The sequence below is a fragment of the Pteropus alecto genome, unplaced genomic scaffold (assembly GCF_000325575.1).
Source record: "Pteropus alecto unplaced genomic scaffold, ASM32557v1 scaffold1518, whole genome shotgun sequence".
NCBI lineage: Eukaryota > Metazoa > Chordata > Mammalia > Chiroptera > Pteropodidae > Pteropus > Pteropus alecto.
The window spans coordinates 85917-103508 of record NW_006440830.1 but is presented as its reverse complement, the minus strand read 5'-3'; the positions used below and the strand labels follow the sequence as shown (position 1 = coordinate 103508).

At 32.5% G+C, this 17592-nt stretch overlaps 2 protein-coding genes across 2 annotated transcripts; both read left to right on the top strand.

Moving 5' to 3' along the window:
• Nucleotides 1-4448: 4448 nt before the first annotated feature.
• Nucleotides 4449-5408, top strand: LOC102884518 (olfactory receptor 1044). The gene has a single exon (XM_006917917.1). The coding sequence runs from the start codon at nucleotides 4449-4451 to the stop codon at nucleotides 5406-5408; it is 960 nt and encodes a 319-aa protein (XP_006917979.1).
• Nucleotides 5409-8080: 2672 nt separating this feature from the next.
• Nucleotides 8081-9061, top strand: LOC102885521 (olfactory receptor 5AL1-like). Its single transcript, XM_006917921.2, has one exon. It carries the CDS (start codon nucleotides 8120-8122, stop codon nucleotides 9059-9061), a length of 942 nt encoding a protein of 313 aa, XP_006917983.1. The 5' UTR covers nucleotides 8081-8119.
• Nucleotides 9062-17592: the final 8531 nt, after the last annotated feature.

Genomic DNA, 17592 nt, shown 5'->3' with positions numbered 1-17592 from the left:
CCTTAGACCAGATCGCCAAAGAAATGGCATAATAACAGATAGTGACGACTTAGAAGAGAAAAAACTCTTCAAGAACATTTCAAAGACAAAGACAAAGAGTGTTATAAAATGTTCAGAAATGTGCTTGGGAGAGTAGATATTCACTTATTTGAGAGCTATGTTGTAAGAAAGTTCACGAGGCAATTCTTATTTTTCCTCAAAAGGTAAATTTAAACCCTGTCACTAAGCAACAACAATATGAATAACTAAAACAAATAAATAATGTTCAAAAATTAGGAACATTAAGGCAATAATGTCACACTACAGGCAGAGCTGTAGATGTGTGGTTCCTCAAAACCAGTGAGAATGTTAATTGATCTCCAGTCTGTCTTGGGATCTCTAAGGTGTGTGCACTGTAATTTTTCTGATGATCTTATTTGCATCATATTCCTAAATAAGATCCCTTGGGGCGGAGTCACTGACAAAACCCTGCAGTTTGCTGCTACCCAAACCCACTTGGAGAAGAAATAGGAACGCCCTCTACGCAGGTAGTTTCCAAGGCCATATTTTAGAATCTGGATCAATCGGCATTTTTAAAATAAAGTAAAAGAGAAGAGAATGCTTTTAAAATAAAATGCTAGGTGGCATTTTTTAAAAATAGGGTAAAGAGTCTTTTCTCGGATTTTATTTCCATATGTATGTATGTATGTATGTATGTATGTATGTATGTATGTATGTATGTATGTATGTATGTATGTATGTATGTATGTATGTATGTATGTATGTATGTATGTATGTATGTATGTATGTATGTATGTATGTATGTATGTATGTATGTATGTATGTATGTATGTATGTATGTATGTATGTATGTATGTATGTATGTATGTATGTATGTATGTATGTATGTATGTATGTATGTATGTATGTATGTATGTATGTATGTATGTATGTATGTATGTATGTATGTATGTATGTATGTATGTATGTATGTATGTATGTATGTATGTATGTATGTATGTATGTATGTATGTATGTATGTATGTATGTATGTATGTATGTATGTATGTATGTATGTATGTATGTATGTATGTATGTATGTATGTATGTATGTATGTATGTATGTATGTATGTATGTATGTATGTATGTATGTATGTATGTATGTATGTATGTATGTATGTATGTATGTATGTATGTATGTATGTATGTATGTATGTATGTATGTATGTATGTATGTATGTATGTATGTATGTATGTATGTATGTATGTATGTATGTATGTATGTATGTATGTATGTATGTATGTATGTATGTATGTATGTATGTATGTATGTATGTATGTATGTATGTATGTATGTATGTATGTATGTATGTATGTATGTATGTATGTATGTATGTATGTATGTATGTATGTATGTATGTATGTATGTATGTATGTATGTATGTATGTATGTATGTATGTATGTATGTATGTATGTATGTATGTATGTATGTATGTATGTATGTATGTATGTATGTATGTATGTATGTCTGATATTATGTAAGATGTATTTCTTATTAGTTTAAAATGAAAAAATGATTTGATCTCACCAAGTTAGAATCTATTATGCTGTCAGGCACTTAATTCGCTAAACCGTGATCTATGTCAAAACCCTTCCCATTTTTGCAAAAGCTAATCATTTTATCTACGATGGGAAGTGAACATATTAGAATCAAGACATCGATACATCCTTTCATACATTTAACACAAGTAAAGGGAATTACTTATGAGCAAGGGGAATAAATATCAAAATATTATTAAGAAATTAATCTTTAATTCTCCATTACCAAGCATCTAGAAGGGGTTACAGAAAGCTATGAATGAAAAAGTCATGACTTTTCCTATGAAGTCTATAATCTACCAAGAGAAAAAATATGGTAATAGATGGCTGCAAAAATGTGAAATGTTATATCAGTCAATGAGTTATGCGTAAAATGTTTCTCAAATATAAAGATGAAAACTGGTAAGAGCTCTTATTTTTAAAAAAAGAAAAAAACAGAAAACTGTTTAGTATCAGAGCATGGAAATTAGAAATCAGGGAGGTCTTCAAGGAGAAGTGGGGTTTGGGGTCGGCCTTAAAGAATAATTAAGAGTTTTCCCTCCAACTCTCAATTCACCATACACTTGGTAGAGAGTTGAGCATAGAAAAAAGCGAGTGTGAAAGTAGAGAAGAAAGTAAGGTCAGATGGTAACTAAGGACCGCAAAACAATTATTCTGACTGGATTACTGTGTGTCGGTTGTGGCAGAAGAGATATGAATATAGTTTGAATATAAAAAATCATGTGTTTGATGGTAAAAAGTCATATATAATATACTTCCAAATATATTTGCATATATATGCACCAAGTTAAGATGAGATGGCATACTGAAGTTTTTACAGCTGCCGCACAGTGAATGAAGCTTTACCTGGTGTTTTGGGACTTGAAATCAAATTTCCAATCAAATAGTTGTTTATTTGTTTCAAAATACATTTTATATATTTATAAGACCACTAATTAACCTTCTAAAAGCTTTAATGGCCTACCCATCTCATGTAATGGTAACTGGCAGCAATGATCAATATTAGTGTTTTTCTTTTCTTCAAATAAATACCCAGAAGTGAAATTGCATGATCATATGGTAGTTCAATTTTTACTTTTTTGAGGAATCTCTATATTTTTTTCTATAGTGTTTGTACAGATTTACTTTTTTTCATCAATAGTGCACAAGTGTTCCCTGTTCTCCACACCCTCACCATCCCTTGCAATTTCTTGTCTTTTTGACAATAGCCATTCTAGTTAGTGTAAGAATATATCTCATTATGGTTTTGATTAGTGTTTCCTGTTGCTTTTTCCCATTGATTAGTGATATTGAGCATCTATTCGTCTGCCCATTGACCATCTGTATGTCTTCTTTGGAAAAATGTCTAATATTTCAATCTTCCACCCATTTGTTAATTGGATTGTTTTCCTTGTTTGTTTGTTTGTTTTTTGTTATTGAGTTGTACGAGTTCTTTAGATATTTTGGATGTAAATCCCTTAATATATATATTTCACAAGTATTTTCTCTCTTTCAGTAGGTTGCATGAAAACTTTTTGAGATTATGTGAGCAAGAGTTGTAGCAATAAAAGCTATTAGTCATTGAAAAGACAGTTAGGAAATATGAGTTATTTTCTCTGTATATTATTTATATGAAGTCATGTGCACTGTGTGAAAAACAATTTATTAGTTTCCTCTAACTAGTTTTTAATGTTTCATATGGAGAAAGAGAAAGAGAAATATGACATATGACATTAAAATTTAGTAACAGAATCTTTATTTCTATATAGGTTACCTTGCCCGACACTAAACCTTATACTGATGTTCATATTCTATTTATGAACAACAGTCCAAAAGGGATAGGTAAAACATTTGAAGATATTCCATTTAAAATATAATCAATGTAAAAAATAACATAAAAATAATCCACATCTACCTGTTTTAAAATAAATGGTAAAGAGGTAAGAGCAATGTACATTGACATAACTCTATTCGAAAGCAGACAGCACTTTTATTTTAATTAAGCAAAATGTTTTGAAAATTTTCATGTATTCATTGTATTTGAACAGGTAAGTTGATGCTTTCCATATGAAGACAAGTGTGAAATGCTATAACGAGAAACACTTGGAGAAATTTAGGCATGGAAGAACACAATTAATTGGGTATATTGAGAATATAAGAGTTGATGGCATCAGAAAAACACAGAGTAGCTGTCTGGGCTTTACCGCAGGGGCTTAACCTCTCTGAGAGTTCTCTCGGTCTCACCCATAAAATAGGCATGAAGGATAGAAAATAAATAAACACCTGTATAAGACTGTCTTTCATCAAGTTCTCCATTTTCAATATTTTCACTATTAATACAATTATCAAGATTGCATAGCAACCTGTGGTGACCTCTCTCCAGATAGAAATGAGAACAGAATAGCTGTATCTGTCAGCACTGCAGCAATGTGGAGTTTGTATCACACAGGCATGATGGCAGGTTTGTCAGTGATGTCACTGCAGAAGATTCATTGTTCCTTTGGGTTATTCACGTTAAGATTTTTTTAAATAAAAACAATAGTTTTCAAGTTTTGAAAAATTAATATTAAATTTTAAATAATGTATGCATAAGAACTAGGAGCAGAGAGTCAATGTGGGCTGAATCCTATCATACAGCTCTTAACTTTTTCAATGCAATTGATCTGGGTGAAAGAAATAAGTCTTTCCTCCAAAATATCTACTTTTGCCCTTTCTCCCATCCCAGACTTCAAGTATACTATTAATCATTTTAATATTAGTACTTTCATGTTAATAATAAAATGGCTTTTCAAGATTCTAAGGTGTAAAAAAACTATTATGAAGGTTTAAGATTAATTTAATTAAGCTGGATTTAACTTTCCTCTCTTTATCCAGATGCACCGAAGATACATGGCCCAAATCAATTGCACCCAGGTGACAGAATTTATTCTCGTGGGTCTGACAGATCGTCAAGAGTTGAAGATGCCCCTCTTTGTGATTTTCTTATCTATTTATGTTTTCACAGTCATAGGCAACCTGGGTTTGATCCTAGTCATTAGAACAGATGCAAGACTCAAAACACCTATGTACTTCTTCCTCAGCAACCTGGCTTTTGTCGATTTCGGTTATGCTTCGGTCATTACACCCAAAATGCTGGGAAACTTCTTGTACAAACAAAACGTCATCTCCTTCAATGCATGTGCTGCTCAGTTAGGCTGTTTCCTCGCCTTCATGACAGCTGAATGCTTGCTTCTGGCTTCCATGGCCTATGATCGGTACGTGGCCATTTGTAACCCTCTCCTCTATATGGTTGTAATGTCTCCAGGAATCTGCATGCAGCTTGTGGCTGCCCCCTATAGCTATAGCTTCCTAGTTGCCTTATTTCATACCATCCTCACTTTTCGCCTCTCTTATTGTCACTCTAACATCATCAATCACTTCTATTGTGACGACATGCCTCTTCTCAGGCTAACTTGCTCAGACACTCACTCCAAACAGCTGTGGATCTTTGTCTGTGCTGGTGTCATGTTCATTTCTTCCCTTCTGGTTGTCTTTGTCTCCTACGTGTTTATTATCTCCGCCATCCTGAGGATGCGCTCGGCTGAGGGTCGCCGCAAGACTTTCTCTACGTGCAGCTCGCACATGGTGGCAGTCACCATATTCTATGGGACTCTGATCTTTATGTACTTACAGCCGAGCTCTAATCATTCCCTTGACACAGACAAGATGGCCTCTGTCTTCTACACAGTGATCATTCCCATGCTGAATCCCTTAATCTACAGCCTGAGGAACAAAGAGGTGAAAGAAGCCTTGAAGAAAGTCATCGTCAGTAGAAACCAGGCTTTCATGTTCACGATGTTAAGAAAGTGACTTGAGTAAATAAAAGTGAATTTCTTCATGGTCTGATTTTTTTCTTCTCAAAAAACCATGAGAAGGCCTGGTCTTAATATGTGACTTCTCTATATCTGTTCACTGTATAATAAAATTTCTTAAGATGTTCACTTAGAATGAGATATCAGATGTAAAAATAACCATAAAAATTTATACCCATTCTCTCATTTTTCAAAAGGAAAATGTATTAAAATTAATTAATTCTTTGGTCCATAAGAATGTATATCAATTATTCCATTTCTCAAATGAAGAATTGTGTAAAAAGCCATTTACTGGATATATAACTAGTTAAAGGCAAAACAAAGACTAAAGTTCAGGCTCTCAACCTCTCCAAATCCCCTGTTCAAAGTTCTCTGGTTGCATTAACAATATCCCATGAGAAAAGCAAAGATGGATAGTCTAAATATTTTTTTTAATTGTTAATTTCTTGAAAAAAAATTAAGACAATATAAAATGTTTCATATTTACACATTTTAGAAATCATCTTTATTAAAGAGAATAGTACTACTTCCTAACTTTACTTAGAACACTGATTGAACATGGCTTTCAACTGACCTGGAAGTCTGGTTTGAGCTCAAAAGACCAACTCTTTAAGAGAACTCTTTTTTTTTTTTTTTTAATGCCTGTGAGACCTCATTATATTTTTTCCAGTTATCTTAAAAAATAATAATAAGGTAATTCTATGATAGAATCCCAGGGGGCATCATACTTTCTAAACAAATATGCTCGAAATAATTGAAACATAAACCATTTTAACAGTAACAAGGCTCATATGCAGTTATATTGGGCAAACCTTGGGTAAGTTGGTCATTGTTGATTAAGTTATAGCTTATAACACAATGAACCCAGCAAACAAAGTTAACAAGTGAAAAGAACATATGCTTGTAGTCAAAGAATGGCTTTGTATTGTGTATGGGTTCTCACAAGTTAATTAGTTAAATGAAAATATTAGTTAATTTGGAATTTTTACAAGATCAAACAATATGAAAAAAGTAATAGTAAATAGTAGGCACTTACAAATCAACTCCTTTCCTTCTATGAGTCCAAAAATCTGATTTCTTGTCCCAATTCTGCTAATGAACTTGAGGGAGCTATTTATAAATGAGGATTACCATACACAACTAATAACTGTCATATAGAAAGATTGCTAGATATAGATATGCGTGTATAATAAATGCAATGATAATTTTACAATTTTCAATTACACGGAAAATGGTTTAGAGTTTGTGACTCATTCATATCATTTAATAATTTTTTTTTTAAATCTAAGGGCCACTTGAATGCTAATGACAAAAGACTGGAAAGATGTTATAAAAATTCCAAGAGTGAAGATTATTTTTCTATAAAAATATTTTTTAAAAAAATTCTTAGGTCAGGGACCACTTGGATTTTACTATATTTTTTGGTGAATCGTAGCGACACAAAGTTAGTCTGATCCACAATTCTCAAAAATTCTTTCCTCATCTTTTCTTTAATCACATTTACCTACCATTTAAAGATTTCAGTGGCTCTCTGTTTTCTCACAAGGCTTCTGTAGCAGATTTTGAGTCTGTAATCCATATGCTGAAAACTTATCATTAAATCAGGGGAATTCACAACCTCCTATCTTGTTATGCTATTGCATTTCAATGTGCCACAGCCGTACTATTAAAGACCATAGGTTGCTTGGAGTCTAAAAGCCTAAAGGTGAATGCTGGATCTCACATTTGCTTAATCAAAAGATCTCAGACAATTTATTCCACTTATGTATGACTCAGTCTCCTCAGCAGTATGAAAGGTGAAGACAGTATCAGCTTTTAAATCTATTGTCATAAAATCAAAAAAGACAATGGATAAAAAACATTTAATAGTTAAGACTTTTTAAATTGATAATTTTTATATTTCTTACTTCTAATTTTAAAATGCTGAATGTTAGAAAACTATCCAAAGTAAAATTTAAGAATTTCAAGTTAAAACTGAAGATTTGCTACATAACAATTAATATAGGAGGAAAAAATGGTGTCATGATTTTTTCTTAAAATTTGATGATGTCCCTTCATTATTTAAAGTTGTTTTAAATTCTGGAAAATTATTCACTGGTGTGTATTTTGCCAAATGACAAAGCCAGAAAATTCAAAATCTTATTTTTCCTTAATATCAATATTATATGTATACTAGAAAAAAAAAAGAAAAATTTTAAATTATAGCAAATAGTATTCTGAAAGATAAACAGTGTTAATATTTTGAGTTTGACTTTTATTTTACATCCTTTGTACTTGATTTTAGTAATTTTTAATGTTCTTATGAAAAAATAATGATTTTATGATATAAATTTACAACTTAAGAAATTTTTATATATGCTGTCAAAACCACTTACATTCTTAATATTTTTAAAAAAGTATAACACAGATTTTGCTATTGTATTGTTTATAAAATTTTAATGAAAATACTCTTTTCTTTTATAGCTCTGTAATGGATTTTCTGTCTTGGAATTTCTGCCTAGACCAAATCCTTTAACACAGAAAACATAAGAAAAATCCACACATAATCCAGAGTGCTTGCTTATCAGGAGTCTGCTTTGACTGAATTTAACATACAATCTTGGTAATCCAATCCATCTTCTCACATTTAATTGATTATATTTTACAGATCCAAGATTATTCAGAGTGTGTGCTCTGGAAGAGTTTATTGAGGAATTGTTTATCTATTTCATGGCAAGAGGTAATCATTCAGCAGTCACTGAGTTCATCCTCTTGGGCCTTACAGATAATCCAGAGCTCCAAGCCATTTTCTTCGGTGTATTTCTGCTAATTTATTTAGTTACCGTTTTGGGTAATCTTGGTTTGATTATGCTAATCCAAATCAGTCCTCAGCTTCACACACCTATGTATTTTTTCCTCTGTCATCTGGCTTTTGTTGATTTTTATGGTACCTCCACCATCACACCAAACACCCTTGTGAACTCTCTACGTGAAATTAAAAGTATGTCGTATTATGCATGTGCCACTCAAGTGTGTTGCTTTATCACATTTTCGGTCTGGGAACTATTCATGCTCTCTGTCATGGCCTACGACCGGTATGTGGCCATCTGCAGCCCTTTGCTCTATGTAGTTCTCATGCCTAGAAAACTCTGCATTCAAATGGTCACTAGCTCTTATATTTATGGCTTAACTGTAGGACTCATACAAACAGTGGCAACATTCCACATGTCTTTTTGTGACTCTAATGTGGTCAACCAGTTCTACTGTGATGATGTTCCCTTGATTGCTTTGGCCTGCTCTGACACTCAATTCAAAGAGCTAATGTTGTTAATCATTGCTGGATTTAATGTTTTTTGTTCTCTCATCGTTGTTCTCATATCCTATGTGTTCATTGTCTTTGCAATCTTAAGGATCAGTTCTGCAGTAGGAAGAAAGAAAGCTTTTTCTACCTGTGCTTCTCACCTGTTTTCTGTTACTATGTATTACGGGACCCTCAGTTTTATGTACCTGCAGCCCAAGTCAAACCATTCACTAGATAAAGACAAATTTGCCTCAGTATTCTATGCAGTGGTGATTCCCATGCTAAATCCATTGATCTATAGCTTGAGGAATCAAGAAGTAAAAAATGCTTTGAAAAAAATTATTGAGAAGGTATATTCTAGTAATCAATAATGAATTGTGTTGCTACTAAAGAAACGCTGAATATGTAGTTAGGGAATTTTAAATAAAAGCTTGTACAGTGATATACGGCAATAACTGTGGGAGATTTTGTCCTCTGGGACTCAGTTTCCTGATCTCTATTTCCTTTGAAATAAGTATTTTATTGGTTTTGCTTACACATAGTAGATATTTCATAAATACTTGTTTAATTGTTGAATGTGTAAAAAGGGATAAAATAATCTATTCTCTTTGACCATGAGATGTTTCAACAATGGAGATGAAGAATAAAGCACATTAAAATCATAACATTATCATGTTTTACTGTGATATTGAGAATTTTAGGTTGTCTTGAGAGATGAAGAACTATGCAAATATTTCAAATACCAGGTAAATTTTTCTCCCATACTTGAAAAGGGGGAAAAATAACAAGATGCTGATCAAATGATTTTTATTTGTAAAAATGTACTCTTTATTTTACAATGTCTCTATTGATATAGTTTAACATTTTGGATTTACAACAAAACTGAGAGGGAGGTACAGAGATTTCCCATATACCTCCTACTGCTACACATGCATAGCCTCCCGTTATCAATGTCGCTCACCAGAATATGTTTTCCTTGTTACAATGAATGAACCTACATTGACACATCATAATCACTCAAGGCCATATACAGTTTAGCTTAGGGTTCACTCGGTGTTGTATACTCTACAGAGTGAGACAAATGTATAATGCCTTATATTCATCATTATAATATTATAGAGTACTTTTATTTTTAATGCTCTAAAAATCCTCTGTGCTCTATTCATCTCTCTCCTACTGCCCCCACCGCTGGGAACCACTGATCTTTTCATTGTCTCCATGGTTTTGTCTTTTCCAGAATGTCATAAAGTTGGATTCATGCAGTGTGTTACCTTTCTTTCACTTAGTAATATGCATTTAATTTTCCTCTGGTCTTTTCATGGCTTGATAGCTCATTTCCTTTTCGTGCTGAATAATATTTCATTGTCTGGATGTACCAGTTATTTTTACTCATTCACTTACTGAAAGACATCTTGGTTGCTTCCACTTTTAACAATTATAAGTTAAGCTTCTATAAACATCCATGTGCAGATTTCTGTGTGGATACATTTTCAACTCATTTAGAACACAATTGTTGGATTGTATGGTAAGAGTATATTTGATTTCATAAGAAACTGTCAGGCTCTTTTGGCTGAACATTTGAATATGATCATTCAAGCACCGCACTTTCTAGATTTTCCTCAGATTCAACCAGCACTTTAGCCATACTGATTACTTCTGGGTGGAGTGATACAAACTTTATTCTACATGGTTACTGAGAATCCAATTGCCTTGATCTTGTTAATTTAGTTTTTGCCGTTGCCTATGGGCGGTGACGTTATCCCTGGACATGCAAGTTCTAAAGATGCCCTGCGAATTCTTGTGTCCCAGATATACTTTTTCTCACTCTACTATGCATAGCCATCCTTAATTTCTTATATTAATTAGAGTCAATTACCTTCGCCAGCACACTAACTTCTTTATTGCCTACTGGCTCACTGGCATGAAGTACTCACAGATTCTAGTTTATCAAAACACTAATTGAGGCTTTGGTAAAAATATCAGCCCTCTGAAACCTGAAACCTATAATAAGAAGACCCTGATATTGTAGGCTAGGAGGCACAAATTCAACAATTGAGTGATGGGGTGTAATAATAAAGGACCAATCCTACCACAACCTCCTTATTTTCAGGTCCATAATTTCATGCTATTGGAGACAGTATAACCTATATTTCCTTTGATTCATAACCTACAGTGTATCACAGAAGCTAGTGCTCTAATGCTACAAGTTCATTTTCTGAGCTGGTGACTTCGCTGAATTGTCAATTTGCCATTTAAATTTCCTATCAAGGCAGCTGATTGTTGGTGATGAGATACATGTCATGACCTTTCATTATTTGGCATGGTCACGTCAAACTTTTATCGCTGTAAAATGAATACCTTTTTCTGAATTGTATGGTTTACTATTCTAATAAATATGGTATTTAGTTGTGGGAAGGTGATACGCCCTTAAACACTGCTGGTTGAGAAGGAAAATCTTTATTTAACCTGTGACAAGTACCAATTGTTGTTCCCTCTAATACTGAAGAAGTCAGATATAATTAACTTATCACTATGTTTCTTACTTGCCTCTCAAAAAAATGATGCTGTATTTAGGACTCAGCATAGGTCTCTGCTTCTAACAGATGGGACACTCAGTGTTGATACTAGGAGAGAGCCCATGTCATTGAATACATGTATAAGCTTTATTCCTGACACTGTGGCTACTCTACTCATGGTGTCATTGCATAAGCCTGGGATTGCAAGAGAGAAGAGAAGGTGGCTGCTTATGTATATGATAGGTTCTCCAATCCTTCTCATCATTGCACATCTCCTCTGCTGTGGTTATACTTTAGTGGTTAAAAAATTAAATCAGCAAACTTTGTGCCCACACCTACAAATTCACCTAAAATCCTCTCTGCTAGAATGCCATATTCTTGGAGACTTGTTACTCCCAGCCACCTAACTAAATGTCCAATATTATTGCAGTCTATGAATCAGTGTGTATTTATTCCTGAAGGCCACATTTTCTTCATATGAAGGAAAAGTCAAATGTTCTACCCATAGGAATAATTTGCTTTCACCACTATCCTTCAGGGCTACTTCTCAGGGGGATCATAATTAAGCACAAATCCATTTCTGACTGTTTTGTACACAATGTGGCAGCCCTTCTTTGCAATAGGCTCAAATATTATTTGGAATTTCCTCATTTGAAACCTCTACCCTATGAAACCACAGCATAGCTTGACAGAAAAGAGTCTGTGCAGCGGAGTCAAGTGATGTAAAAATATGGACAACTTGTTCATATAATCTGTTAATGCCATTTTAACCAGGTTATAAATAAATCACTTCCATTTACAATAAATTGCCATCATGCCAGCCTGAAATTATGAGTTAGTGGATTCTGTAACACCCATCATATGATAGACAACTGATGTTAATTCTTCACTTGGTGTCTTTTCATCCAGCACTTAGTTTCTACTAGGGTATGGTAGAATATGAAAAGCTATTTTATTTCTTCATCAGAACATCTGGCTTTGCTCCAAGGTCTGTGTGGTGATGTGGAATTGGATTTTCCAGACTAACACATTATTCTTTTCCAATACAGCTGTCTCCAGCATCATTGGATTACTTGCAGAATTTCCACTTTCTTTGGCACTGAATCAAATCAGGTAATCTGCTGAAATACCCAATAAAGGCTCAGAGCAATAGGCCCAACCATAGCATATGATGCCTGATAAGCCTAAAATAAAGAGTTAAAAAAAAGTGCCATACTTATTTCTGAGTTATAGTAAAGCGGTGGCACAATAATGTATCTTTTACTTGGGAGAGAATTTGCAAAGAATACTACTTATTAAATTTAAAGCAAATACACAGAGGGAACCATTGGACTCTGAATCTTTGTGGTTCCCTCCCCTCCACCCCCCACCCCCCCATTTTTTGACTTATTTTTCTTCTTTTTTTGGTAGAGAAACTAAGGTTAAGAAAATTATTTGATGTCAAATTTGGGAAATAATTATTGTAAGATTTTTATTTTTTCTTTGATTAGATCATTAGTCATTGGTAGAAAGAAACAAAACAAAACATTCCAATTATAAGAAAATGATAGGTTGGTTCATACCACTAAATATATGATTATAAAGCAAATAAACTTTATGTATTTGTATTACCACATATTATTATTCTCAGGTGAAGTAATTGTAGTGAATCCCTTTATCTATGTCCACACATGTGTATAGCTACCTTTCTTATGGACCCTGACTCTGTGACATTCTTAATACAATGGAATGCTCGAAAGTGATGTTATGTCATACAACTTTTAAAGCTAGACCTTTTTTCTCCATTGGAATGCTTTTTAACCATGAGAATGTTAAATACACAAACCCAACCTCCATGTTGTTGAAAGTCCAACCTAGATACATAGAAACATCACATAGATAAAAAATAAAGCAGGAGGTATCACACTGCCTGACTTCAAATTATGCTCAATGACAATAATCAAAACAGCATTGTATTGGCGGAAAAACCATTGATACACAGACAAATGGAACGGAATTGAGAACCCCCAAATGTACCCACATGTACATGGGGAAATAATTTTCATCAGAAGAACCAAAAATATCTAATGGAAGAAAGAAAGCCTCTTTAATAAATGATGCTGGGAAAACTGGAAAATCACAAGCAAAATAATGAACCCAGATTGCTGTCTGTCACCATATACCAAAATTAACTCATAATGGATCAAAGACCTAAATATAAGACCTGAATCAATAAATTGCATAAAAGAAATAGGTACTAACTCATGGACTTTGGATTTAGGGAGGATTTTATGAATTTAACTTCAAATGCAAAGGAAGTAAAACCAAAAATAAACGAATGGGACTATATCAAACTAAAAAGCTTCTGCACAGAAAAAGAAATCATCAACAAAACAAAGAGACAACCAACTGAATGAGAGAAGATATTTGCAAATAATGCCTTCAATAAGGGGCAAATATCCAAAATCTATAAAGAATTCATACAACTCAACAACAATAAAACAAACAATCCGATTAAAAAATGGGCAGAGGACCTGAGCAGACAATTCTTCCAAGAAGACAAACAAAGAGCCAACATATATATGAAAAGATGTTCAACTTCACTGGCTATTAGTTGAAATAATAGTAATAACAGAATGAATTGTAAATTTTTAAAATTAAATTAACTCTAAGAAGTAATCCTGAAAATAAACTTTATAATTTTAATAGAAAGAAAAAAATTAAAATATCTTTTTAAAACAATTGATGAATATATTCTCAGACGCCAATAGCTGTGTACACGATGATAGATGTCACTCAAGCTTTCTGAATTTCTTTTAAGTCTCTGAAAAGGAAAAAAAAAGAAAAAAACCGTTTAGTATAGTCATTACAGATTAGCTAAAAATAAAAATGCAAAATAAATATGATAACTTCTGTACAATTTATATTTAAGATTTTTTGTTATTGCTATTTTTAATTCTGTTACACAGAACAGTGTTATAAAAATTAAAGAATTTGGGGGTAAAATATTCACATTCAGTAAGATTTGATTTCTTCTATATTTTTTGTAAAAATAAGGAATTGTATATGGTTTTTCTATCAGTATATCTATTTATCATTCTATTCATATGTGTGTGTGTAATGGGGATAAATAGTTCATTAGATAGTTTAAAGAGAAGAAGTGTGAATTGCTCAGTGATTTGGGTGCCTTTAAATGATTTCCAACAGACTTCGGGAAACAAAACAAAGTTTATTTTAAACAATTTTTATCTTTAAATAGAACTTTCCAACAACGTTTTTTTGAGTTTGAACTAAACGCATCTTTAGGATGATAGGAACTTCATGGTTTAATTATATAAACTCAAAAGATTATTTAGTGTCAGATGTAGGATTGGATCTTTGGTGCAATCTAGATCATTACTTGCATCTTTGTAAAGTGTAACAGCAAGTTAATTCACTTTGATCTAAGCGTACTATGACCTCTTACTAAAATTAAAAATTTAATAAACTCCTTACTAAAGCATAAATGAAAATAAAAAATATTTTGTGAGTTATTTCTCGGTGTGTTAAAATAATTTTTGCTGTTAGTTATTAATTCTTTCATATTTCTATTCAATATAGCAATCTTAAATTTCAAGTGATTGCTTCTTATCTGCTAAGCAAATTGGGTCCCAAAAGATTAACCACAGCATAATTGCTCATGCTTGTGAGACATTTTTTTTGTTCACAAATTGTTTAAAATGATGTCATACAAGGAAAACATTTTAGAAGAACCAACAAATAGTATAAAATAAACTCAATACTTAAGTAATGTTAAGTATTGTTGACATTCACAGTGTGTCTCAAGTCTATTGTACTCTTTTTGGTTTTGCTGTGGATTAGTCAAAGGCAGCATTCGGTGGAGAAAAAATTCAAGGTAATTGAGGTAGTAAAAAAGGGTTTGGAGGAACACAAACTTTGTATTAATTTGCTCCATTATTCTACCAGTATATTTGGAGCATCTACTAATTACTGAGTCTTACTCTGTGTTGTATAAAAAAGGAAAAATATAGAACTATTTCTACTTACCAAAATTTGAAATTTAAAGTAGGTAACAAATTAACAAGTGAATGGATTATTGAACATAACATTTGAGAGGTAATGAAAAACTGGAAAGATAATGAAACACCACTAGAAAGAAGTAAAATTTCACCTGAGATCTGATGAATAAATAGATCCAAATAGTAAGCAACTAGAGGAGTGAATATAAACGGTGGAGTATTCTAGCCCAACTATGTACAAAATCTGTGGTAACATTTGAGAAACATATAGTATGCAACATGGCTAGAACATGGAGATTACATGAAGAATGTCACAAGAGTTGAGACTGGTCTGCAAAGAAAGGTTTCTTTATCAAAGGTGGAGTTAACCACATTAAGAAGTTTGGACTTTAAGCTAAGATTTGCATATTAAATAGTACACTCAAATTGTTATATGCAGAGAAAGAGTGGTGAAACATGGTGGCTAAGACAAATATTAGAGGGCAATAATCCAGAAAATTATGATAGAAATATAAATAAATGAAAGAGTACAGAATGTGTTAGAAGTAGACAAATTTAAAAAAAATAGATTAAATAATTAGTAGTGTCTAATAATTAATTGTTTATCAGTGGAAGTTAGAGGGATATATGAAAAATGTTTTCTTGGTTTCTTACTTGGATAACTAGCTGGAAGATGACACCATTCACTGAGTTAGAAAATACATGCTTCAAGACATATGAGTAGAATAGGTTGGTTTTTGAATTGCTGGATCCTCCTTTGAACATGTTCAATTTAGGTATCTTGGGAATACCTAAATGAACTTGTCTGGGAATTTTTTAAATATATGTACCTGGAGTTTAGAGAAGAAATCCGCTCAAGAAATTTAGGCTTCTGCATCACCAGCATATAAATGATAATTGTCCCCAAAGTATTGGATGAGAGGTCCCAAGAAGAATGTGCAAAAATTGACATGATTTGGCTTAGGAAAGAACCATAAAGTAATAGTTTATTTAAGTCATAAACAAAGGAAGCAGAGGAACCAAGGTAAGTTAAAGTAGACAGAAAAATGGGAAAACCCAGAGATGATGGTGACCTAGAAACAAACAAACAAACACTTGTTCTCACGATAAAAGCTGATCTTAATGGTCTAGTGCTACAGAGATGTCATAAAAGATGTCATCATTGTCTCTGGGAATAAAGAGAGTGTTGGTGAACTTGGAATAAATAATTGCATTGCAAATATGCTGAGAACATATGCTGAAATATAAATGTGAAAGATGAAGCGAAAAACTTTTCCAGGATGTTTGGAAGGGATGAAGAGAAGAACAGAAGTTAGTGGATAAAGGTAAAGGAATAGAAGTCAGAGGTTACTGCTGAGACTTCTTGCATGTATCTTGTTTTTAAATTGATGGGAAAGTGAATAAATTAGTAGAGGCAAAAGATATGAGACTCAAAAGAGTTTGGAAACTAAAAATATAATTTTAGATATTAGAAAAATAACACCCCTCCAACCCTACCCCTAAATAAGTTGAAAGATAGTTGTAGAAGCAGGTAGTTTTGAGCAACTTGATTCAAAAAGTTGAGAAATGTTTCATTTTATTACTTTATCTCCCTCTGATGTTAGAATTGTTTGCAACTACTGAGAGTAACAGGGGTGTTATGCGGGATTTTGTAGGTATCCAAAAGGATTATTCTTTTTTGTGTTAATAATCAGGCAACATGAGGAGGGCTTAAACTCTCACTCTGTTTCCATATCTGAAAATGGAAATGATAGCTACATTGTGAATCTGTAGGGTTGATGTAAAGATAATCTGAGATAAATTCTTGAAAAAAATTAAATTTATCTCTCTGTTACTCAAATAAACATCATTAAGACCAGTTTGTATTTCTATAAACTCATTCTTGAATTTTTTTCTTCTGCTTTGCATTTGGATGTTTGAAGATACATGATAACTTGTTTTCTGAATCACTTAATGTATTTTTAATCCTTTTAAGCATATTTAAAAATAGTAGGACTATCTACATTCCTAATCACAAATACCACTTAACAATTGAAGAAAAACTAAGAATCACAATAAGAGAACAAAATACAGTAAAACTTATACCAAATATTTAGTATGGAGATCATCAATAGTCAAAATTTTGTTTTACCTTTCATATTACCACTTCTGGAATTGATTTTTTTAAATTTTTGTTTCCTGCTTATTAAAAAATTTCAAAGAAATTAGTAAAATTTTGTTAAAATATTCCAATAATTAAAAGAATATTTTTCTTATTTGTGTTCAAATAAGTCTCAATCTTTATTTTCTCTTATAAAAGTAGTTATGGAATAGATTCTTTAGTTATATAAAATTTTAAATAAAATATCACCCTTCTATCTTTACAAATCCCCACAGAGTTTCGTGTTC